The sequence below is a fragment of the Gallus gallus genome, chromosome 2 (genome assembly GCF_016699485.2).
Source record: "Gallus gallus isolate bGalGal1 chromosome 2, bGalGal1.mat.broiler.GRCg7b, whole genome shotgun sequence".
NCBI classification, from domain to species: Eukaryota; Metazoa; Chordata; class Aves; order Galliformes; family Phasianidae; genus Gallus; species Gallus gallus.
In genome coordinates this window covers 65,805,736-65,831,785 of record NC_052533.1, presented here as the reverse complement: position 1 = coordinate 65,831,785, position 26,050 = coordinate 65,805,736, and the positions used below count along the sequence as shown (strand labels likewise).

At 44.4% G+C, this 26,050-nt stretch overlaps 1 protein-coding gene and 1 long non-coding RNA gene across 2 annotated transcripts in view; both read right to left on the bottom strand.

The window, feature by feature from the left end:
• Window positions 1-833, bottom strand: part of LOC124417769 — a 49,527-nt gene extending 48,694 nt beyond the window's left edge. The window contains exon 1 of the long non-coding RNA XR_006938630.1: window positions 789-833. This is a non-coding gene — a long non-coding RNA (uncharacterized LOC124417769). The remainder of the gene's footprint in view (window positions 1-788) is intronic.
• Window positions 834-5,668: 4,835 nt separating this feature from the next.
• The window catches only part of PXDC1 (PX domain containing 1), a 22,454-nt gene continuing 2,072 nt past the window's right edge, over window positions 5,669-26,050 (bottom strand). Inside the window, exons 2-5 of the mRNA XM_418967.7 lie at window positions 17,585-17,676; window positions 17,184-17,301; window positions 13,527-13,638; window positions 5,669-7,853 (exon numbers count right to left, since the gene is read on the bottom strand). Of these exons, the coding sequence (XP_418967.2) occupies window positions 7,736-7,853; window positions 13,527-13,638; window positions 17,184-17,301; window positions 17,585-17,676 (440 nt within the window). The 3' untranslated portion in view covers window positions 5,669-7,735. The remainder of the gene's footprint in view (window positions 7,854-13,526; window positions 13,639-17,183; window positions 17,302-17,584; window positions 17,677-26,050) is intronic.

The following is a 26,050-nucleotide window of genomic DNA, read 5'->3' as shown; positions in this document are numbered from 1 at the left end:
CAACCAGAGCCATTAGTACCCTCAAGGCCTTGGCACCTGCACCCACATGCATTCCTAATCCTACAGAGAAGTGAAGCATGCAGTAAAAGATACCTAGGCACTACATGAAATAGAAGCTGAAATAAATAAATCCTTTACATGAGTTGTGCCAAGCATTTTTAAGGGATAAATACAGTTTCGTTGCTGCAAGATGTCTATTCTTGCAAAGTACCACACATTCACTTTGTACAAGGAACTCCTGATCACACACAATAGATCTCCTTCCAAGGTCAACCAGGACCAGCACCACTCCTTGCAGCATAACTGGCAAGCATGATTCCACACCCAAATAACATCACTACAGGGGAACACCATCCACTCATACTCCAGAGATTACTTCTTGCAGCTTTAAGACTAAAACCCCTAGATATCTCCTCCCTTGGTACTACAGTCCTTCCCTTATTTCTCTATCCCGCTCCTTCTAAGCTGTCCACATGCCCCCTTGCATCCCCTCTCCATACACTCATAAGTATATAACCAAAGGTCATTTCAGGACCTCTGAATCCAGCTCCTACGAGGCAAAGAGGATCTTGACATGTTTCTGGAAACTTCTATTGTGGGAAGACCATACATTAATTCAGAAGTCATAGATTCTGCTCATCATAATAGTTACAAGGGATAATAATAGACAACAGTTGTCACAACACAATAGAAAGTATAACAAGACGGCAGAACAGCAAGGTCTTTGAATCTACTTAGATGTGATAGCAGTGGGCACAGAAACATATAATAACAACAACCCTGCTTACCTTCAGATAGCCCAGAAGGTCCTCAGGTAGGCAGAAATCTTCAGCAAAATACCCTCATGTCTACTGCCAACCCTTAAATGAGGCATGGGAAAGGGTGGATCCTGGCTCCACCCCTTCCAGTCACTCAAGTTCACTGCTTGCACCTGAGCTCCCCTGGGTTGGCCCTGCCTTCCCACCAGGTGCTCAATCACTGGTTCAGGCCTTGACTTAGCATTTCTGCTACAGTTGTTTTTCTGGGAGCAGTAGTGGTGATGCGTTGCGGTCTCTTCATTTTACATAACCAAGTTGCCTTCTGCTGTGTGTAACTATTTATATCTCCAGTTTCACCTTGTTCCAAGGTGATACAGCCAAGCAAGAGGTCATGATTGCTTGTAGATGGTTTCCGAATTAAACTACAATGCTAAAGGAAGCTAACCTCCCTATGGAAATTACAAAGCTGCCTGCAGGCCCCCACAGTGCTGTGTGTATTTTAAGGTTAGAAGAGAATCTGAATACCAGAAGGTGGTGCTGAGGGCACTCCTGCAGTATGGGCTGGGGTCTCATCCATGCCCTGCTGGCAGCTGTGGGCCCTCATACAGCTGGAACGGGTCAGATCCTCAGTTCAGAGATGTAGGTAATCTCGCCAAGCAGCAAAAAGTGAATTTTACTACTATATAGAGCATCTTTAGATGTGAAGCTTTTCTCTACCTCCCAACCTGCGCAAGTTCCTGTAACAGCAGCCTTCAAGCAAAGAATGACAAGGAAACCTTTGTAGCAACACCTGACCTATGATACAAGGCATCTGCCTGCTAACACTAGGCCAAAATTGAGCACTGCAAAATCCTGTCCTCGTCACCTCTTGATGCCCCCCCTGTGTGATGTGGAAGTTTGAGTTGCTCTCTCTCTCACCAGTGCATGCGGGGTTATATGCTGTAACTGTAAGGACAGATGTTATGTTAGCAGTGCCTGGGAGACCTTGAGGAATTCTGAATTAGTACAATTCAATAAAAAATGCATCTGAACGACCTCCACATCTTCACTGTTGTTCTGATCTTTTAAGTGAGTGCAAATTCCCAGTATTAAATCTATCTATATATGCAATATTACCTTGGTGCATTTCCCTTGTCTAAATCCCCCGATGTATGTATTGCTAACGGTATTAACTGTAATGAGAATGGGTTTAGAGCAAGAAGAAATTACCTGACAACAGGGAAAATGAGAATGTTCTGTATGCTATAAAACTTGGGAACAGCACTTCAGGGTGTGAATATTTCCATAAGAAAGCAATTACATTGATGAAAGCTGACTGGTAAATAGTTTGAATAATTTGTGTGTGTGTGGGGAAGGGAATTCAGAAGTAGCTGACTGGGACAGGAATGAGCATTATTATTGGAAGCAAAGAGAAAATAGTCATCTATTTTTTCCAGAGAGTTTGGTGCTGACTTGTAGACTATTCCTGCTATAAAGGGTGGCTTTGGAATCGAGGTTGAGCTTTTTAAAGATATTAGCTATAACAAATAATAACAAAAAGAGTGATGGACAAGATGTCGCACAGAGTGATATCATCAAGTTTCTGAAGCAACACGCACTGAGATGAATGGTAGTGCTTTGCATCCCTGAAGATGCTTCCTGCAAAAATCCTAACATCCAGCATCCAGGCCCCAAGGACACCTACAGGCCTCGCTCACCCCTATGGCCCAGACCCTCACATCAGCCCTGGGGCCCTCAACCTCTGCCCCATGGATGCTGCAGGGGCAGGGCCGGGCTCCCCACAGCCCAGCCACCATCCCTGCCCAGCCAGGCCCACTCACAGGCCCATGGCCTGGCCCAGCTTCGGTCTGTCCCTGTACCCAGGAGGTGCTGGGCCTGCCCTGCTGTCCCCAGTGCTCTTACCTTCAGCTTGAGAAACTGGAAATGCAAGAAAGAAAGGGAAGAATACCCAACACGTCCAAGTAATGAAAAGGTTAAACAGTTACACATAGCAGACATTAAGCACTTAAGCAAAGGACCGCAAGGAATGTTTCTGCAGGCTGATTTATACACTGTTATCCAGGCCCCGGCAGCAAACAACTCCTTACACTTTAGCTATGAGGTCTTTCCCCGGGCACAAAACTGGAGCAGCTGGAGTATTGCATCCAAATCTGGTGCCCCCAACACAAGAAGGAGCTGTTGAAGCAGGTCCAGAGGAGGCCACAAAGGTAAACACAAGGCTGGAGCACCTCTCCTATGAAGAAAGGCTAAGGGAGCTCGGTTTGTTCAGCCTGGAGAAGGCTCCAAGGAGACCTCATTGAAGCTTTCTAGTACTTAAAAGGAGCTTATGACCAGGAGGGAGACCAACTTTTACACATTCTGATAGTGATAGGTCAGGGGAAATGGCTTTAAACTAAAAGAGGGGAGATCTAGGTGAGAAGTTAGTAAGAAATTCTTTACTCAGAGAGTGGTGAGGCAGTGGCACAGCTGCCCAGAGAAGCTGTGGGTGCCCCATCCCTGGAGGTGCTCAAGGCCAGGTTGGATGGGGCCCTGGGCAGCCTGAGCTGGTGGGTGGCAACCATGACCACAGCTGGGGGTTGGAACCAGATGATCTTTAAGGTCCCTTCCAACCCAAGCTATTCTATAATTCTATGATAGGCAACCAATTTGGTGATAAGTTTCTTTCCACTTACTAAGCACTACAACACTAGAGTTGTACTTCACCAATAGCTGTTGCCTTTTTGCACTCTCAGTACCTCCAGAGGCTTGTTTACATATACTCATATGAACTGGCAAACAAATATACATTAGCTGTCTGCCACCATGACCACAAGCCATGCAAACCCTATCATTTTACTCCTTCTCAGGAGGACTAGACCATGGAAATTACCATTTCCCATATGACTACTGTGAATCAAGAATGGAGAACACCTGCCTGTGCTCCAGGTCCTCCCTGCCCTTGCCTGGGGAGCAGCTTGTATTCCCAGCACCCCTAGCCAAAGAGTAAGCCAGGAGCTCTGGTATGACCACCCAGCCTTGAGCTCTGCAGACAGAGCCCATGTGGATGTCAGGTGGCAATGAGCTCCTTCTGACTGATGGGAACCACGAAGGAGTGACAGCATTGCAGTGACACCCCTGGAAAAAAAATTAGGGCAAATCCTCTAAGTAGACAAGTCTGGATGATTTCCTGTTTCTCAAGACATTTGTTTTTAGTCTCCCAGCAGAGAAGCAACTGCAAGACAAGAATGTTTCTTGCACCCACAATGGTGAAAGAAGAGGAAGAAGCCAAGAAATGTTTTGGGGGCTTGTTTTAAGGTATTCACTTCTTTGAGATGCATTCTTTCCTGTGAGGGATTGTTTCATGACTTGAAAATTCCCCAGAAGGGTTCTGTAAAAGGAAAAAGTGCATGTAAACTCTTCCCTGATGCCCAACAAACACTTGCAAGGATGTTTTGTGACCTGGAAATGAGTCATTCCAAAAGAAGAAAAATGTTTGATCCACAGAGTGAGCACTTGGGACTCCACTTTGCCATCTTTTATTAGCTTCGGAATGCTTGATGGTTCAGCTGACACAGTTCCCACAGGCCAAGGTCTCCTCTCACTTTTGTGTAACACTGAGGACATTGCCTGGGAAGCTGATAGGAGTGGCCCAAGCACTGTATGAAGAGCTGTCAGGACACAGGAGAAGCGTGTGCCTGCTCGGTGGTGATGTTGTTCCCTCCAGCACTGTGGAGGAACATTACTCGGTCTGGCCTGACAGAGTAATACAGAGTACTTTAAGACATGAGCCGGAGAACAGCTGATCCAAATAGAATCTTGCAGAAATGCAGACAGTTCTGAAGACTATACCATAACATATATAAGCAAGAAGGCTCCACTGGAAACTTAAATTCAAATTTCTAACTTCCACTCACATAGAGGTGATGATCTTTCCTCGCTCGTGACAGTGACAGGACTTGAGGGAATGGCAGAGGGCTACGTCAGGGCTGGGTCAGGCTGGGGGTTAGGAAACGGTTCTTCACCGGAGGGTGGTGGGCATGGAACAGGCTGCCCAGTGCAGTGGGCATGGCCCCAAGTGCCAGAGTTCAAGGAGTGTTTGGACAGTGCTCTCATAGGGTTTGAATGTTGGGTGGTGCTGTGCAGAGCCAGCAGCTGGACTCAATGTTCCTTATGGGTCCCTTCTAGTGGAATCAACTCTTCTACGATTCTAAGTACTGTCTTAGTAATCATTTAACAAAACCTTATGCACACATAATCTGCATCTTGAATTGTAAAAGGCAAGCTTCTTTTTATTCCTCAAAGACAAGACTGATTCTGCTTCCCCACAGATCTATTTTGAATGTATGAGCCTACCACATGCATAATTCATACTCTGAACCTCTCCCAGTTGTAGAGACCCGGTCCACAGGAGAAAGTTGCAGTGATTTAACCAAAGGTAATTTAAAATTGATTCTGTGCACAAAGCAATATACACAGTCATTTACATTCTTTTGATTTATCAAATAAATAGATTTTAGTGAAGTGAAATAAGTTACACAGCAACACCATTTGAAAATACTTGATAAAAATGGCTTTTGAAAAATCCAAGTGAAATGGTGCAACTTCTGTTTGTAGATGAGTTTCTTCACATTACACTCCTCCTTCCATGAAGATTTCAATATGCACACAACTGTTTTTAATGAGGTTAGCAGTGTTTCTCTTTCATTTTTAAACAATAGATCTTAAAGTGCTTTGAAAAAGGTAAGTAGTTACAATGGGGTTAAAAATTCTTAAGAACATTCAAATGAAGCAGGGGACAATAGCACGACAAAAAACAGTGACACTTTGGTGCTCTAGAAAACGTAATTCTAGGAAAGACACGAGGAGACAAAGTAGACTGACCAAAAGCAACGTGGTATGCTGACAGTAGGACCAGGGACTGAAGTCAAATATTTGAACTCTCAATCCAACACATTTATTTACTAGATACTACCCCACCACGGCTAACTTAAATCACTAAAGAATTGGAGAAGAATTATAACTAACAAAATTAAAGACAAAGAAACAAACAAACAAAAAAACACCACCGCATTTGAAACGGAAGAGTCTGCTCAGAAAGCCTTGCACAAGTATGGACATATCCCCTTCTATTTCAGAAGTTTAATGCACGAAGTTCTTCACGATCTTCAAAGAGTGTACGTGCCAGACTTGTTTTCACTTAAGGTTGTAAAAGGGCAGAATTCCTCCGCTGAACTTAGTGATATTAAGCCACATACACCTATACACAAGATCAACAGTGAGGCTAAGAGGTTTCACATGAGTACGTAACGTATCGGCAGTATAGGCAACACCTGCAGCACAGGAGAAGTTGTGTAAACTCAGCATTTTTTCAAAACAATTGGAAACAGAAGGAGGATTTGGCAGGACTGTGAAAGAGCCTTCAGAGATGGAAAAAGAAGAAGAAAGAAGCCACCATCTTAAGCTGCAGGAAGTGTACTGAAGGTGAGTTATATTTTATTTCATTTAAAATATATTTTAAAAACATACTGTGTAAAAGAATTAGGATTCTAAATAATTTATTATTTACATTAGCAAATGCTGTTTGACTGTTATTCTAAAGGTAGAAATGAGAAGTCTGCAAAGGAAGGGAGTTGTACCAACTTCTTCAGGACAACGTAAGCCCCACTACAAGGAAACACGTTCAAAATGTCCTCTTTCACGTTTCAATCCCTTCAATTTCATGTTTGCAATTAGATCACAAAAAGCCCAATGACAGGTCACAACAGTGAGTGCTGAGCTCTCACCATGAGAGCTGGGAGTTCGTAGCGCTCCGCAAGAGAGAGACCCCAAAGAGATTTTAACCTTGCACTACTCAGTAGTCAAGAGGCTGCAGGTTCCAATCCTGCTCATGCTCCTACTGTCACCAATGCATTCACGTGACAACAAATCCTGCACCCGGCCCTGCAGGCATATCTCAGAAGGCCAGAAAGACTCTTGGAGTCAGGCTGGCCTGGGAGCGGGTGTTTTTCCTACCATTGTAGGCACACTGTAGCTTATTTTCTTTTTCAGTCCAAACACGCAATAAATCTCATTGGCTTCCTCCCCATCGTCTGGGGAGAAACATGCATAGGGAACTATCTCTCTGATGTAAACAACTGTAAGCACCATTCACATTTTCTGGTCCACGTGACAAAATTCATATCCAAGTGCCTGTTGTAGCCTTGACCACCCTTAGCAGGGCAGCTCAGCTTTCCCATCAGCTTTCCAGATCTCTGACGTCATTCAGGTACCTAAACATCGTGTGTAGTCCATTGCAATGCCAGCTGCTGTCTGCTTTACTACTCATGGAAAGAGGGAAAGACTAGTCATCTCTTCAGTGACTATATAAAAACCCATGATTAAAAGAAGTAAAGCAGTCAGCTCATGTTCTGTATCCTGGAGGCACTCAGTGGTGTTTCTGACATCTCGTGTAAGGCACCAGTCATCCGGCAGCTGAGCAAAAAGTGACCTGCAAGGCATTCATTAAGCAACTTCAGAGGGAGCCAACAAAATTCAGCTGGTTTTGCTTGCCTTCTCGCTTACACAGCATAAGAAGTGTGGGCACGACATATGGGGAAGTTTCTGGTGGTATCCTAAAAGAGGAAGCCTCAACTTGCACTGCAAGCCAAGAAGCATGGGTGACAGCACACCGCAGCACGAGTTCTAGTGGCTGTATCAGAGCTGCAGTTACCACAGACATTGCAGAGATTTCCTCAAGTCCCAGGAGGCCTCTGCTGCCTTGCTTTCATGGAAAATGAGTTTGTTGTTCACAGTGAAGCAGTAACCTCCTTACAAGACATTTCTGCAAGACACAACAGAAGGCCAGACTACAAAGCCAGCTTTGCGGTGTACTTGCTGCAGCTTCTCAGCTTTTGGTCTTGCCTGCACAGCCTTATTCACTGAGATGCAATGCTGGAGATAGCAGAGCTTATGGACGAAGAGGTTGGCTGGATGCTGGCTGACTGTGGCATTGAACAGTCTCAGTCCAGAATATCAGTCTCAAATGGGACCAGGTGGTAGTATGTCAAATTGGTGACATAAGCTGTTGGGTCATCACTGTCTTCTAGCTCTGAGGTAAAGTCACTCACACTTTCAAACCTAAGGAGAAATTAAAACAAAACAAACAAACAAAAAAGGCATTTAGTCATAGAATCATAGAATGGCTTAGATTGGAAGGATCTTAAAGGCCATCTGGTTCCAGGGTCAGGGCTGCCACCCACCAGCTCAGGCTGCCCAGGGCCCCATCCAACCTGGCCTTGAACACCTCCGGAGATCCACAACTTCTTTGGGCAGCCTGTGCCACTGCCTCACCATTCTCTGAGTAAAGAATTTCCTGTTAACATCTAATCTCCTCTCTTCTAGTTTAAAGCCAATCTCCCTTAAAACCTTTCCCCCTTGTCCTACCATTCTCAGAATATGTAAAAAGTCTGCCTTCTCCTATTAATAAGCTCCCTTTAAGTAATGGAAGGCTGCAATGAGGTCTCTCTGGAGCTTTCTCTTCTACAGACTGAATAAGTCCAGCTCCTTCAGCCTGTCTTCATAGGATAGGTGCTCCAGCCCTCTGATTGTCTTGACTCTCCTCTGGACCTGCTCTAACAGCTCCTCATCTTTCATGTGCTGGGGGTCCCAGGCCTGGGCACAGTACTGCGGCTGAGGCCTCACGAGGGCAGAGCAGAGGGGAATAATCACCTCCCTCACCCTGCTGGCCACCTCTCTTGATGCAAAAAGTCATTAATATTGATGCAAAAAAAAAAAAAAAAAAAAAAAAGTAATTAATATGAATTTTAAAAATTCAGTGTAGATGGAATTGGAAGTAAAGTATGGGGGAGAAGGAGGAGGTTAGAATATCTGGAGGCTGATCCCCAGAAATTTTTGAGAGAAGACATTTCTGAGGGGGTCATTTGGAAAAAGAGCTGTAAGCAAGAATGTCTCTACCAGTGTCTGAGGTTAAGTTTCTGAGTAAATTTAACATGTGGACTTGCTTTACAGCGGAGTAGTGTTGCAGTAGTAGTACTTCGAATGCTGGTCTACAGCTTGAGCTTTGCAAAGCTCAGTTTGCAAGGCAAAGATCTGGAGTCCCAATTCTTTTTTTTTTTGAAATCATCAGTGTCTCACTCCCTCTCCTGGCAGCTTGAAATTAAAACATATACAAGAAGTTCTCAAGCAAAGTCCATGGAGATCAACTGTGAATCGTGGAATTACAGTTTCTGTGACATCAGCCTACATATCGTTCTCCTAATGCTGAGAGATCAGAAATTACATCTTCTGTCACTTATGTAAACCAAAATTCAGCACTCACTAAAGAGGGTTGAGATATAAGTGAAAAACATTGCCATCCATGTCCTTAAATGAACAGAAAACCTTCTTTGTAACCCGTGGAGATGAACAGGCAAAGGAGTTTGCTTTCAGTAAAACAAGATAGCTGTTCCCTTTTACAGCTGTGCCAAAACACAAATACACCGCATGTTAGGAGAGCAAATTCTCAATCTCTTTAGATAGCAGTCTGCACTGAAAGAGGCTTTCTATGACTTCTCTCCAGTATGACAGTGACTCCTCACAGCACTTGTCATTATAATACCTGAACGTCACAAGTTACTATGTTCAGTTGAAGTTGACCTGGATGAAAAACATGATAAATTCATTTTCAACTCCTAGGGCTTTTCTCCTACTAACAAATGAATAATCTCCTGGGACACAGCCTTTATTAGGCAACTCTGGATACCTCTGGAATCAGAGCTTTCCAAGTCTGGAAAAATGGCACAGGAACTACTCAGAACTGATCCCATCCACCTTCTTCTCAACACAGCCACATTTATGAATCAACATTAGGATGCTGAGAACTATGGTGCGTGCACGTAAGTCATCTTGTCCTCTCTGACTTTCAAAGCTACTAGTGTTAAGGAAGGAAGCAGCAACTGGGCTCTGGAAAAGTGAGTCATGAAGCTGAGGTCCACATTCTTCCGTTTTGTTCCCATAGCATTTGGCAGTGACATGAAATGCCTCGGTTCCCACACAAATGCAGAACGGAAACTGCCTTTGTATGCAGATTGAACTTGTACCTATGAAGTGAAAGGGTGAGAGTCTCCTCCCTGCATTTGCCTTTGTATAAAGCCAAATGTTTGAGACAAATAGGGAACAAGGACTACAGCATCCCTCCTACAGAGTCTTGCTGCCCTCCCTATGGCAGTTGGACTCCTGAAGTTAAATAATGCAACTGCAGACGCCCTTCTAACTTCAACTGAGAGAGCCCTAAGAATCAAGTACTTCAGAAGATCAAGAAAGACTGGTAGAATAAAGAAACAGGTAACATCTCCCACTCCTACCCTTCTCCAAACTCAGTTTCTTGGAAAGCATCACACCTTACTGGATAGCAGAGTGCCTACATCCTAGCATGTACGGACACAGATGGCTCTGTCTCTTTTCCACAACCCTGCCTGGTCCTTCTCAATCCTAAACTATGAGGACCACAATGTTTTGAACAGAAACTCATGGATTTTCTCCTGCAGCACTGTTGCTACAGTCTGTACTTAGAACCATGGAAAAACTCAGTGTCAACTGAGCTTCAAATGTTTATTGCCTTCATTCCCCTGCTCCCTCCAAGTTGTTTTCTTGCTTGCATGCGTGGGAACACGTGCAGAAGGGATTTGACTTAGTTTCTGGCAATTACCTCCCAGCTGATGTTGTGCTGTCTTACAGACCACTAGAGGCCCAGAAACAACAGGTTATGAAACACCAGTGGGGCAGACAGAATGACAATGCCAGAAAACGAAGCAAGAAAGCTATTCGGACTCAGCTTTCTTTCTCTTGCCAATTACAGAAAATTAGACTATTGCACCTGGAAGGCCACATATTTTGTGGTACCTCAGTCTCTCTGATAAGGTACTACAAGCAGCATGTGAGGTACAAACCAGTGACATTCACATGCTGTGGGAAGGCAGAAAGCATTCCTTGCTGCTGGAAAGAAAGTGCAGGCACAGGAGTCTGCAAAGCAGTGCTCTGCAGTGGTTGGAGGAAATCAGACCCAGTAAATCAGAGTTACAGCTAGCAGCTGTGTAACACATCAAACTACCAACAGGTCTTTCCCCAAAATAAAGTTTACAGAACTCTCAACACATTATGAGCAAGCACTACCTGAACAGAACTCCTTCCACTTAAGAATAAAAAGCATAGGGGCAGCATTTCCTTTTCTTGTCAAACACAGGATTTTGTTTTCCTGGAAAGCTTCTGCATCTAACTTTACCAGCTCCATGCTGTTTTTGCATTGCCACACATGAAAGTTTCTCCTGCAGACAACAAGATGCTTGTACCAGCACCAGTACTGTCCTGAAAATATGTGCCTGTTACTGGAGTGAGTTCGCCAAAAAGGCAGCATGTCCAGCTTCAAAGCCTCTGCTGCCCACTGCTGGCTGGAAAGACAAAAGTGCAAACAGCCCTGGCAGAGGAAGGTACTTCTATGTAACAAAACCAAAGCGTTTGGATGCATTTATTTACCACCTTTGCTTTGAGAAGCACTGTGGAGTACTGAAAGAAGCATATAAATAAGAGCTGCTTTTGCCACATGGAGGCTGAGCACACTGGCTTCACCACATTTTTGCAACAACGTGGTATTCTGCCAACTAAAATTAGAGAAAATGAAGGAAGCAAAAAGCAACAACAGAGTCATCAACTCCAGCCTGCAAAAACACGATAGTTTCTTTGCCAGAAGTTTCAGGTTTTTCAGGTGATGGGCCACTCAGCAGCTAACCCAGCAAGCAATCCAACAGCTAACCAGTGTAGCAAGGCCTTGGCAAATGAATGCTGCTGGGTGCTTCTATCCAAAAAATACTTCTGCTTTGCAAAATGTCTGATTCAAGCACATCAGCAACCGAAATCCATATGGATTTTTACTGAAAGGAAAAACTCCCCATTTGAGGACAGACAAGTCCACAAGGAATTAAGTCTAATTTCAGAATAGAAAATATGAATTCTGTAAATCCAAATTTACAGAAAACAAAAAGGAACTGCACGGGGTTTTGAAAGGTTTAAAAACTTCCTTTCCAGGTGACTAGTCTACACAATATAGAAAACTTTTGCATTTAAAAATAATTCAGTCTTTACAAGATAGCTTTTCTACATGACTGCCATTACTTCCAGGCCACTACCTCCCAGATACAAAATACAGCTATAGAAGGACAAGTTTAGGTCACCATGTACAACAGACATTTAAAATTTATTAACTTCTCTGTACCCGATTTAACTTCCTTCAGGGGAGTTAAAATACACTCACAAAGCTGAGCTGTTATTTTGGATTTATTTCTTCCACCGTGGTTTCTGGGAAACCACACCTACCGCTCCGTTTTTATCTTATTAATATTTTCCTGCCTTAGTATTTTCTGATTTTCTGTGTAGGACAAACGCAGTTGGGATAACAACTAGACGACAGAAGTTTTTGATCCCAGACCAGTAAGTGTTCCTTGGGCCAAAGCATTCTTTTAAATCAAAACCTTTTGAAACAATAAAAATGAGGCAGGACAAGACCTTCTTTGGTAATCTGCTCTAATAATTTCATAGAATTATAGAGTGGTTTGGGTTGTAAGGGACCCTTAAGATCATCTAGTTCCAAACACCTTCTGTAGGCCGGGACAGCGCCCACTAGACCAGGGAGACCATTTATCACTCCCGATACTAAAACATGATCTACTATGAACTATCAACTTTAATGTCCAGACATTGGCCTCACTAAATTATGTCCAGTGCATCATTTCGGCCTCATTAATACAAGCTTATGAATTTAAATGCTGTTAGTAAGTTCTAGGCTCAAAACAGTAGGTGTTAAACACTCCTTCTTATAAAACTAACAGAAAGACTTTGAGAAATTGCAGTGGAGTCAGATACATTCCAGACTCTGACAAAATCTTGTCAGGCTCTAAACCCTACTGCAGACTGGCAATGATCACATTTCAAACGTGGCAAGATGAATTCAAAGATAAAGCCTCCATAAGGCTTTTAGTGCTCTGTTTCCATCATTTTGACTGCTCTAATGAAAATACAGGTCAATGTTTCTCATTAAAAATATTTAAATGCTTCATTACTTGAAACTCGCTGAAACATCAATCACTTTCCATGACAGAAATCAACAGGAGCTGACTTCCATCAGTACCCATCTGTCAATACAGCAGTGACTTCAGACCTAAATGAAAGCCTTCCTGGTTACTGGTCTCTGACCCCAAAATATCTACAAGCATTAGCAGGCAGAATTTACAAATAAGGCTAATCTAACATCCTTCCTCCTTAATGAAATACATGTCTCAGCAACTCAAAAGAGTGTAGCAGCAAATGAGCAGCTGCCCAGCTTCCTTTGATAAAGTTCAGGGATTATTTCCCTCCTCACAGAATGGTGTTTTACTTCCCTAATAAATTTTTGGGATAGTCTGTCTGTGAGGATCCTTCAGTTTCCACATTTGGGCTCAAGTCAGCTTTCTTCACAGTCATGAAAGAAAGACAAAGCTCCTCTGTTCTCACCTGCCAGGATCTCTATGATAGCCACAGTTTTTTTCTTACAGACGGGACCAATTGAGGTCAATTTCCAGAGAGCCATTTTATCCATTTTAATGGAAAGAGCTGTGAAGCCTTAGCCATCAGGCCCAGAAATCTTTAATCAGTTAGAATGACAACTGCACCAGTCCTACTCCTACACAGAGAGTAGCATCTTGCTTTGGAAATAAAAAAAAGCCAAAAAGTGACTGTTGATCTGAAGGCTGACAGCATTACTCGTGGATAAACCACACTTACAAGTGTTCTGCTGAATCCACATCCAGGTGCTTCTCTTTTCCATTGGGTATACTGTGGTCGATGACTATTGTTTCAGTGTTTGCTAAACAAAATCCATTTGATCGCATGATTTCTGTCATAAGAAGAAGGAAAAACAAGATCAGAGTCCAAAAACCAGAAAGCTGGAAATAACTGCACATCATATGTAGTTGACATGAATGTGAAAAGGGATGTGCATGTAACACTGAACATCTGCACAGGAAAGCAGAAAAAGAGTTTGCTTCACAGCTCCTTACACCTACAGATTGCCCGTGCTTAAGCAATCTTATTCATATCATCAATTCCTGATACAGAGTATCTGAAGCAAGGCCTGGTTTCAGTCCCACTAATGCCAGTGGAAAAATATGCATCACTTTTAGCAGAATGGGAGCTCATCCATATAGTTGCAATAGTTGCAATCTACCATTTCTCATAATTGTGTCTTTCCTGGACAGATTTCCAGGGCTTACACAAGTTAAGCAGGGGGGGAAAAAAAAAAAAGAATAAAAAAGAAAAGAAAAAGCCCACAACAGGAGGAAGGAAATAAAAAGTTACATTCCGAATTAATTGAACAAACATCATTAAGGTATGTAAAACAATACTGTCTTCTACACTACCCTCAATTCTACTTGTTTGTCATTGTGTAAGAAGTCTCAAGTCCAGAATAGCTAATCTTACATCTAATTCTACTCACTAACTACCAGGGAAAGTGTTTATAACTAAAGAGCAGTACTTGTGAATGAGAAGTTTAACCATGTCAGTATTATATAGAAAGGCAAACTAGGCAAATCACAAGGACTTGTTCTAATCATACAGTGGCAATGCAAGGGCCACCACAACAGGAATGTACTTCTCTCAAGAGTGGGAAAACAGAATGGAGAGAGGAAGGAGGTAATTTTTTAAGTGTACATTTGCATATTACTGCATAGAAGCCAAGCCAGGACTCACTTCCATATTTTTTCTGAAGAAAGTCAGTCTGTATTGTGTTGCAACCTGCTTCACAATATGTTTGGGGGTGGTAAAGACATAGAAAACCAGCAGAATCACACACCAGCCATGACTCACGTTGAGCCAGCATCGTGTTGCAGAATGCAATTTACACCATAAATTCCAATTCAGCATTCAACAAAGAGGGGCTTCCTCTCTTCCCCATCACTCACCACCCTGCACAGCACCACGCGACGGGCACTTTGTTTTTTCACAGAACACAAGATTTGTTTGCCTGTTTTTCTGGGCCTGCAAGCCATGCAGAAAGCTGCACTATGACCAACAAGAAAGCCACATTTTTTCCTGCTCTCCTTGCCATGACCTAAAAGTTCCAGCGTTTTACTGCAGTGCAAACCGCTTTGTTAACATTTACTGCCATCTACTGACAACACTGACAGACTCCAAAACCATTCCCACTGTGCAGTATTCAGATGAGGCAAGTATCATTTTATCATCAGACTTCCACCTCAGTTCTAAAAATGTATTTGCAGTAACCAGTTAAATGATGAAACAGACTACCACATGGTGCTTCTGAATAGCTGCAGAAGTCTTCCTCCGTTCTTCCTCCAATTAATTAGGTATGACTCGGCTACTAAAATCAATTTGGTTCACTTTAAAACAAAACATGTTGTTGTTCTGCTAACGTTTCCACAGCTCTTCTACATGCAGGCTGGCAGGAGGCTTCCCTTTACTGCTAGCCTCTGTCTCTCAGCCACACACCCTCAATGTGAATTTAGATTTCTCTTGATCCTCTTCTCTCTGCTGTATCCACCACATACTGACGTTCATTGATGCTGGGTGAACATTTGTGGAGACCAACCAGTGGATGTGAGCACAGTGCAACAGTGGGTGGTGCATTTCAGCAGTGGTGACAGCGGGTCACTTCTACTGATGCAGATGTTTACAAGTGCAGCATGCAGGCTCTTGTTCACTGCTGGTGAAAATGCAGAGCTAATGGGGGTGACTATGTTGAAAAACAGTGTTTTGTAGCAGAAAATTTCCTCTGTCAAATTGTGTTATTCTGCTCTTTGTATCCGTTGTAATTTCTATGGAAATAAGTAGGAGACACTACTTACAGAGTCGCCTATGTACTGTTGGATCTCTCACTTCATAATAGGCAGGTGCAAGGACTCACTTTGCAGCCTCTGTTCTCACAGGGCAGCAACATATTTCGAACACAAAACAGTGAATATGCTCTCAGGGATCAGTACCGAAAACAATTCTTGGTGCTCAGAAGCAAAGCATGTAAACCACATCCAGCCTTTGGAGGATGACTAACGTCAGGAAACACACACATGAGAAATACCACCTTCGATTTCTACATCAACTCAAGACATCATCCAAAGCTCCCTACTCACAAATTGGAACGTTAAACACACTTGTTGGCTCCCACCTCTCGGGCTCAAGGAGCCAAACCTGCACCATCCCCTTTGCAGTATGGCCCTTGGGGCTCTGCTTGACAAGCACCATCCTGTGCTGCACTGCAGCCTGTGTGCTCAGGGGCTCTATGAGAAGGCACCAGACTGGCTGGCAAGACCACATTTTTTGCTTAGGCACTGTGTTAGGCGGTACACTTCAAAATAGTTATTGGTGGGCTCCTAAGCAATTTACCGTTTAATTAAAAGAATATTTAATCCATGATTACTTTGCATAGTTCCAGGACTCAGGACCAGAAACAAAAATAGACGCCTACCCTGTTTATGAGATCAATCCTTAAGACACACTGCCTACATCTTTAGCATGCTGACACACTGCCTAGTCATTAACCAAAGTACTGTTAGTACCTATGAAAACTGATGTATTTCATACTGAAGATCTTATGCACCTTGGAGGACTATGCAGTATTTCACTCTTATTTCATTCACCGAAATAAGCTCTTTTGGTGACACTAGAACTGTCACCTCACTGGATAGCTCACAGACTGCAAGTCCATACACCCTTTAACAACAGACACTAGCAGATTCAGTGGGGGTGGGCTGAAAGGATGGGCAAGCATAGAATGACACTGCCCTCCAGTTTACCTTCCAGCCGACTGTGGTTTAGAAACTTGCTATTGTCTCTGTCTGTGACAAGTCTCAATGTACTCTTCCTCCGTTTGCTTGCTTAATTCCTTTTTGAAGTCATTTATACTTTCAGTTCCACGATATCCTAAGTCAATGGCCTCACTCCCTAGCCAAGCTCTAGATGAAAACAGCAGAATATTTAACCTTTTTTTGGTTTGTTTAGAGCCCATCATCTGCCAACCTTACTGGATAACTGATGTTCTTGTTTGGTGAAAAGTACAGGATAATCAAACCTCCTCCCATGCACACTTTTGTAGGCTTCCATCATAACCCCCTACTGTTATCTCTTTTCACAGTTGCAGTGTAGTTCTTTGACCTTTTTCTTGGAGAAGCTGTTCAAAGGCTTTAAATCCCTATCCTTTATTTGCGTATTTTCAGATTTAATTATTTCCTGTCCGAGGTAGAGAGACCAGAATTGCACACACTGTGTTCAAGGTGTGGTGCTTCTCCTTCCTTCTTCCCTAATACTATTTAATATTCTCACCACTGCTTTTGCTAGCTGCTTGGAGAAAGAACAAAGAGAACAATGAATAAAGTCTTTTTCATTCTTGAATTTTCGAGATGACTGTTAGAAGCGAACAACTCTTACCTGATATTTTAACGGGACTTTGAAAGCTTGGCTGAATTTTATGGACATTGTCATTCTTTAGAACTTGGTCCAAAGGAGATCTCTCAAAGAATGTGAGGACTACTTCAGATCTTGAATACTTAAAAAGAGAAAAAGAAAGAGACATCCATTTTTATTACCAAAACTTTGTTTTGTTTCTCCTCTCCCTTTCCACCCCTTCCTAGTACAACAGGAAGACTTATTACAAGTAACTGCCTGGAGACATCATTACATGGTTCTGGCACTCAGCACTTCTCCAAGATACTCAGTGGATTGTTGCTTCTTTTACATTTTGGCACAGACCATCACTTTCTAATCTTTACGCGAGTGTGTGTCACCATCAAGACGGAGTCAAGCTTAAGTGAGGAACTTGGCTTACTCACCTTCCATGGCATGTTTATTATAGTCTTCAGAAGCTTTTCCACTTCATTAAGTCTGGCTTCTATATCATGGGCTTCTTTTATTGTGATGAGCCCTAGAAACAAAGTAAACAGATCATGGGCATAGGCTTCATACACATTTTCATGTGTACACACACTTCAGCAGCTAGAAGCAGCACCTCAAGAAGATGTGGAAAGAACTCAAATATTGTGCCTCCCAGAAATAAGACTTCTAACCCACACTGATGATAAAATGTGTACCCAAACAAATGTGGGTGTAGTTACACAGTCTCAGGCCCAACACAAGTTCAGCTGTTTACGATCACATTTAGGAGCTGCAAGACAAGCAGAAGTAGAACCACCTACACCCTCACCCAGTTTTGCTACACAGCATTGCCAGCAGCGATAATCAAAATGCTGTTTTCTGCTTCCCAGAACCATGATTCATCCTTTTTTTGTCAATAAAAAGCAGAAAACCTGAGAAAGCCAAAAAACACAACCCACAGATCAGAGGAAAAGAGAAAACACAAACTAAACAAGAGGCTTCGAGAGCAGACGTGTATTTCTCTGAATGTAAATCCCAATGATAAGTCCGCAGAAGACTTCTCAGTACCACGTTCTTCAAGTGCAAAACAACTGTTTGGATTTTCATTTTTTTTTTAAACTACACAATTATCACAGAGAAAAGACTGATATGGAAATTTTGTGTTCTATTGTCCAGAATGATGCATTACAACGCTTCTAATTTTGAAATGCTCGATAGGGTGATTTTCAAGTGTAATACCATACTCCATATGTATACTCTGTAGGGTGTCCATATCTTCCCTCTCTCCTAGCAGGGTCAGGGAAATCCAGCACAGGTCATAGACACGTACAGGAAATATGAGGTGAAGCAAATCCCAGTATCTGATATCTCTCTAATAGCCCCTTTATTTCTGGTGTTGCAACTGCATTTCTTCTAACCCAACCACTGATTTGCCTCTACATGCGTGCAGCTTTTCTGATGCAAAAGATACACACGTGAACTGAAATACCAAAGAGACTATCAAAGTCAACAAGATTCACTTAAAAAAAAAAAAAAGAAAAGAAAGAAAAAACAAGCCACAAGTAGGCATCTGTAAAGCAGTCTGTGAGAAGCCACCCCAATGTACTAAAACTGTAAGAGCTAGACTTGTCTAAGTGCAGTCTCCCACGTGCACAACCATCTCTATTTAAAAGACAAAGGTACAGAAAGAGCTGTCAAACCTGCAGAGTCTGGGGCCAACATTCATAGGATGTTTCTGCCTGCATCAGCCCACGTTGTGTTACCGGTGTGATGTGACCACATACAAACTTTCCAGACAGAAGTGTGACTTTGGAGCTGCCAGCTCTCCTCAAATTACAGCTCTGAATAAAACAAGACTGTCTCTGGAGCAGCCGGGCTTACTTGATGGTTGTCACACAAAATAATAAGCCTTTCTATTGCTCGACATCCCTCATTTTGCATTTTTTCCTTTATGTCAGCTTCACTGCCAGCCCTTCGGCACAGCGTACTCCCTCCTCTGACAGTAGAGACAGGCCTAGAAGCACAGCAGCAGTGTATCCTGATCTGGCCGGTGTACACCACAGTCAAGTAGCTTTCCACGGAGACTTGCACGGAGACTTGCTCTGAAAGGCTGTAAACACGAATTAGTTCATCTGCATGGGTCCACAGACCGTGTGTTAGCTGGGTTGTGCTTGATGCCTCAGCCCTGACCTGCAGATCAGCACACTTCATCTTCCTAACTGCTGGGTGCGTGCAGGCCTGGGAGGCTCCACGTTGCTCCATCTGCAAGTATGTGCCCGTCCCACATCTGACAGAAAGGAAAAAAATCCACCTCACCAACAACAGTGTGCTGTGTACTCTGAGGAAAAGCAGCCAAGCAGTTGGGATTTGCTCTCATTAGTAATCAAGAGAGGCATCTGCAGCTCTGTGCAGCCTTGCTAAGCCCCAGCGAGAGAAGCCAGGCTGGCCCACGGCCCGCAGCCCCTCCACAGCTTACCCCTGGGGAAGGCTTCACAGCTCTCCACCTTCACCAGGAAATGCAGCCCCACGTACTTCTCACTCGGGCTGCTGGGAAGGCACCCGGCACACAAACCCACCAGCAAACTGGCACGGAACATTGTAACATCTAACACAGTAACCGCTGTTTCCTACTGAAGCTTTTACTGATATCAAAACCACAAGGTGGACAGCGTAGGTAGGAGAGTAGGTGATACATCTGCAGGGACAGATGCCTATATACGTGCTGAATGGCTGTGGATGTGCAGCTCTGGGGTGCAAAGCTGCTGACACACTGTGGTCAGCTGCAGGGAACTGAGCTTGCTGGGGAGTGGCCTTCCTGTGTGGCAGCCCAAACATGCAGAAACCACTTGACTGCCTATATATATGCTGAGCCCTATAATTTCTTCTGCAAAAGCTACAGAGACTGTAAGGCTTTATTGTCAGTCTAAAAGCTCTGTTTTTAAGAGTTGGCAGATGTGCCAGCGGTTTTCAACTCGTTGTGGGCTGTGATCCCACAACCCGAGGGATTGCTTGCAGCCCAAGATCTCCACTGCCCTCAATCAGATGCCACATGTACAGGCACTGGGAGGAGTCGAGCCCGGTCCCTCCCCTCGCTTCCTTCCAGCCCTCCTGACTGCTTGCTGTCACAAGTCCCAACACAAACATGCCACGGTGTCCTGAGGCGAGCATGCTGCGCTTGCTTTCATACATTGGCCACGTATGGCAGCCTACAACTCCTCATGAGGGGAGTGGATGGGCAGTGCTGATCTCCGCTCTCTGCTGACCGTGACAAAACTCAAGGGAATGGCATGGGGCTCCATCAGGGGACGGTCAGGCCCGGCAACAGCCTCCCCATGGAAGTAAACTGCTGGAGGTCAAGGAGCGTTAGGACAGTGCTCTCAGACATAGGGCTTGAATGTTGGGTGGTCCTCTGTGGAGCCAGGAAGTCGGACTCGCTGATCTTTATGGGTCTCTTCCAACTCAGGATATTCTATAATTCTGTGATTTGTATGGCGGCCACAGAGCCTCCTGAAGCCTCTGTTTCTGTCTCTGCCCACAGAGCATAAGTGTGTGCCTATCTTTCCATCTCTCTGAGTGCCTTTCTTCAGGCAGCACACCCTAAAACAAAAAAGAAGACACTAATAAAGCAGCCAGTAGCCTGGAACCAGTTGTGCTTTCTTCCACTTGTTCAGTATGCCACAGAGCTGTGCTCAAAGCTGGGAAATCTCTCAGTGAGGTCACGGTGAAATGCTGTTCTCATGCCTTTCCCTCTGCCCTGGCTGCTGGCTGACTGCTAATTGAAAACATGTGCAAACTCCTCCCAGGAAAACTTTGCTCTCTGTCTTGTTACCCATACTGTGCTTAGGCAATTAACTACCATTTCAAGTGATTTAAATACTATAAACACCTGTGTTTATAGGGCTTGAGGTAAACGGGAGCCTCGCTGGCTCTATTTTCTTTATTTATTTTACTACAGAGCCGTCTGCCGAATACGAGAAATCCCTAGGACTTTTTTCACTCTGCACACAAGGGAGCTCACATGCTGGGTCAAGGGGGGAACAATACAGGCACACCGTGTGACCAAGAGTGGCACTTGTCCGTACCTGGGATATTTGTTTTCAGCAGTGTTCTGCTGTCTGCACAGCCCCTGCAACCAACGACCTAATTTTAGGAGAGGAGACACTCCCTTTGACACCTTCCCTGCCCCTTTCCTGACCAAGAGCCCCGACCAGAGTCCTTAAGACTGGATGAACAGGATTTGCCCACAATTTGAGACCACGCATACGTAGTAACTTCACACGTAGCAACACATCTGTGGAAAAACACAGCACAAACAGCAGCACGGGCCTGCAGCATCTTTCCTGCTCTGGGACCCTGGTGCCAGAGCAGCTGCAGGAGCCTTGCAGATCAGGCAAGCAGCTGTGTCCCTGGCACACTCAGCCATGGTGTGGGAGAGAGGCCCAGAGCTGAGAAGACGCAGGAAACGAGCTCAGCAGATGAGGAGCATAACCTGGGAGCCAGTTAGTGATGTCAGCATCCAGCCTTGACAGCCTGTCCTATTGCTGCCCTATGAGCCACCAAGTCTGCAGCTAATGACATGCTGACAACCACTTCTAACACACCACACAGCTTGTAATGAGACTGTGACGTGGCCCTGATGGCTGATGCCCTCGATGAGCAACTTCTCTCAGGAGTCCCTTAGGGCCTTCCAAGGAAGAGTGAATCCATTATGTCTCATAAATCACTTCTTGGTGATGACTCAAAATCATCTGTTTTTCTGGAGAGGTGTTGCTATGTACAAGCTGCTATGTGTGCATGACCTCAATCTGTGGGCAAACCCTGTTTCTCCAATCTGAAGGACTCCCCTTGAGGCTTCTGGTCAGGAGAAGAACAAAGAATATCCAAGAGATCTCCTGCTTTCTCCAGATTAGTTATAGAATCATAGAACCATAGAATCGTTAAGGTTGGAAAAGACCTCTCGGATCATCTAGTCCAACCATCCACCTACCACCACCACTGCCCACTAAAAACTTCAGCAAGTACAGGTGACTGAGCAAGAACAGAAGTCAATGTGTACTTTTGAAGGTATGTGCAAGATGGAATAGTGATGCTATTCATACTGTTTATTACAGTATGCACTTAAAGATTAAAATATTGCATTGAGCTCTCCTCACCTAATCTTCTCCCCAACCCGCGGGGAAGACGGCAACGTAGATACCAAAGTGAAAAAAGAAATAGCAGATAAATACATGCAGAAATCTCTGTGCGTTTTGCTAAATCTCCACTGCAAGGAAGATTTACGGCCTACAGATTCTTATCTTGAGCCCATCCTTATCTCTTCACACAAGTCAGTGAGTGGCAATTACGGATTACAGATCTTTAAGGAAGACACCTAAGCTGTCTTGCACAGATGACTGCTACTCTGGTCTCTCTCCTGACCAGACTGTATGGCTTCAACAGGAGATATGCCTCTTTTCCCCACTTGCAGTATTCATTAGTACAACAGTGCTCAGTCTTTTGTATCTTTTACCCTCATTACTTCTTCTTTCCCTCAGATATGTTCAAACTCTTGTGTATATGCACATAGAGCCACGTTCCAGGATGAGGATAGAGCGGGAAGGTCCCAGCCATGAGGAGGTATATGCTATCACAAAATGATGTACAATGGAAGGGATATTCAGGCCATCAGCTGGTCCAATCCAGCATCCAAAGGAGGGTCAGAGCAAGCTACTGAGAGCCATGTTCATCTGACTTCTGCTGCTAGAAGGACAAAGGGATATTCAGAGACATAAATAAATAAATAAATAAATAAATAATCCACGAGAAAAAAAAACAAGATGGAAAAGATTGCTTCACACAACATTTCTTCAGTAATTCTGCAGAAATAACACCACAGGAATCCATTCAGTCCAAAGACGTGATAAGATCCAGAGTAGGGCAGATAATTAGAGGCAATGAAGGATACCGGAGCTCCAATTACAAGAGACCAGGATACCACTTTTCTCTTCTCTGTGGGTGATTTATACTGTCTTCTAGGGCATCTGATTCTCATCACATGGAATAAGATCCCAGAGCTGTGGCTGTGGTTTTAGTCCAGCAGTGCTTGTAGCTCCTTGCTGATGCCTCTTCCTTAATTCTACTGCACTCCTCTCTTGGGGAAGATGCATTTGCCCCTTCCCACACAAGAAAATCCATCTACCTCATGCATATGACAAGCCACTGCAGTCCCTAAAGCTGTTACAAAGGGTGTGCTATTCATGCAGTATCACTGATGTGGTACATCTTGGTGGCATTACTCGGGGAGCAGAGGAAAAGATACGATGGAGTTGAAAAGAGGGATGCAGGAGGATGGATGTTTCGACTTTGAAGATATTGAAATCAATCTGTTAGACAGAGAGCTTTCACAACGCTGAATGCTCTTAGCTCTAGCACAAGCCACTGCATCCTTGACAGATCACACAGAGCAGATGTAAAAACATGGATGGCACAAAGTACAGCTCAAACTGTCTCGGTGACATCACCCAGAGCAGGGGCTGTGGCCGTGGCCATCTGGGGGCCCTGGCACACTCCTCAGTTAAAGCTGAGCAGCCCAGACCTCCAGCTGCTGGGCTTTCCGTGCAGGGTTATTAGAGATGGGGAAACGGCACCTCCCAGTGACAGACCTCAGCAGACAGCCCTTCCCCACAGAGCTCCCGCTTCGATGCCCGATGAGCCACAAGAAACGAGATGTCAAAGAAGCACAGGATGAAAGTGAACCAAGCAGTCAATGCCTAATGAAAAATGCAAGCTCCTACAGCCACTTTCACTGCTGGTTTCTTATCAGGTGAGACCTGTCATCAGAAAACAACCTCATTTCCATTCCTCCCCACCGAAATCCCCCCATACACATATTGCCTCAGTCCAGCACAAAAAGGCAACTTGTGCCCAGCTTTATAACAACAACACGGCAAGCTTCGTTTATCTCCATCATTACCGATGAACCATGAAATTCAGCTAATAAAAAAACCAACCCCAGAAGCCCCAAACTCAATTTCAGTCTCACGGCACTGCTAGGGTCTGATAACCGAGAGCAGCATCCTTTGTCTGCCAGACAGACGCTCCGAGCGAGCCCCACTAATGAACTGTTGACAATGTCAACAATGCGAAGAGCACAATAGATGCAGTGTATTTATCTGCATTGTCACAGCACCCAAACAGCTGCTGTCTGTGGAACCCACTATGCTGCTTCTGCGGAGTTCCCTCCCTGCATAAATCACGCTCCCAGATGGCCCTGTAAACAACAACAGCGTAACGCAGCGTACAGAAATCCGTAAGCTACGAATGCAGCATTCACAGCAAAACGTGCAGGAAAACATAACGTTCCCGGATGGCTCCTCAGGAACTCTGCTCTGCACAAGGCCTTTAGGCTGCAACCCTGCAGGGTCTTCCAAGCACTTCCTCGCACATGGCTTCCTGGTGATGCAGGAAAGACACGGAGCTCGGCATCAGCCACCAGGAAGGGCTGCCCAGGGGCTGCTGCAGGAGAGGAGGGAGTTGCTCTGTTCTAAAAGCACGCTGCACACAAAGCTTCCATAGGAAGGCTCCTCCGCGGCTGGACAGCTTTTATGGTTGGACAAAGGTTGCGTGCCAGCACGGCAGATGATAAGAGAAAAGCTCTGAAGAGCCTCAGATAAACCCTGGTGGCAACAATCAGGCGAGGGAAACCTGAAGGGGAAGAGAACCAAAAGGTCTGACGCTGTCAGGAGTTGGACTCGATGATCCTTATGGGTCCCTTCCAACTTGGGATATTCTGTGATTCTGCATTCTATGCCTGCACTGAGGTTGGGGCCGGATGTATGACTGCACTGAAGCTCCATCAGGCCTTAGGATAAATCTTCTCCAAGAATCCCCAGAGGTAATATTTAGAGGAAATAGAAGGTTAAAAAAACAAAGAGCTCTTTTCCAGGTTAATACATCACTTCCAGCATCTATTGGGCCTATTGTGTCTGTTGCAACTAGTGCAAAATCACTGATATTGACTCAGCTTCCAAGTCCACAGGGCTCTCTCTCTCATAAAGAAATTTAAATACAAAAGCAGTTCACTCTGCATACAGAAAGACAGACCAGTGGCATTAAGAGTGAACCAGCCCATGCTTTTCTGTGATCTTCTTTTGTGCACTCGCCTGGAGGAAGGGAAGGGCACATTTCAGACACAAATCAGATACCAGCAGTGAATCATACTCGGTCGCACTGCAGGTAGGCACTTACCAGGCCCTGCTTACTGGTTCTCAGGTAGGATGCCTCCAGTTGGCCCTCAGCATCCCAACGCGCTCCAGATGTATGCATGCAGTGCACTTTGCCACACGGTGTTGGCAGTTCTTAAAGGTGCGTCACAACCCCCAGGGCCTCCTCTTCCCTCCTACCAAAGGATGGATAAGGCAACGGAGGGTGCAGAATGTCGTACCTCCCATCCCCTCCTCTGCAAGCACCCACACATCCAAGGAACTGAAGAGGGAGGGAGGGCACAATGATAACAACCTCCTGCTGACACTGCTGACATTTAAAAAATGATCATCTTTCTTTGTGAAGAAGTTAGAAGGGTGAAAAAGCTCAGCCACGCTCTCCTCGTATCCCTCACATGCAGCATACTGTGGCCTGACCCAGCTGTAGGATAATTCTGGCTCTTCTTAATGCTCCTTAAGCAAATCTGTGGGAGTATTGGACTCCTTCAACGCAATGCAAATTTGGTTTGCAACATTTTACCACTTCCTCCAGATAAAAGGCACAGCTGATATTCAGATTCCTTCAGAAAGATAAACACGCGCATAAACACATTTCTTATGCATATACGTGATGCATGTATGCATAAGATGTAGGCATGAAAATACACACACAGAGGTATGTGACCGAATGCTCATGCACAAGACTGTGCTTTCACCGGGTGGTTTTGCTAGGTTAAATACACT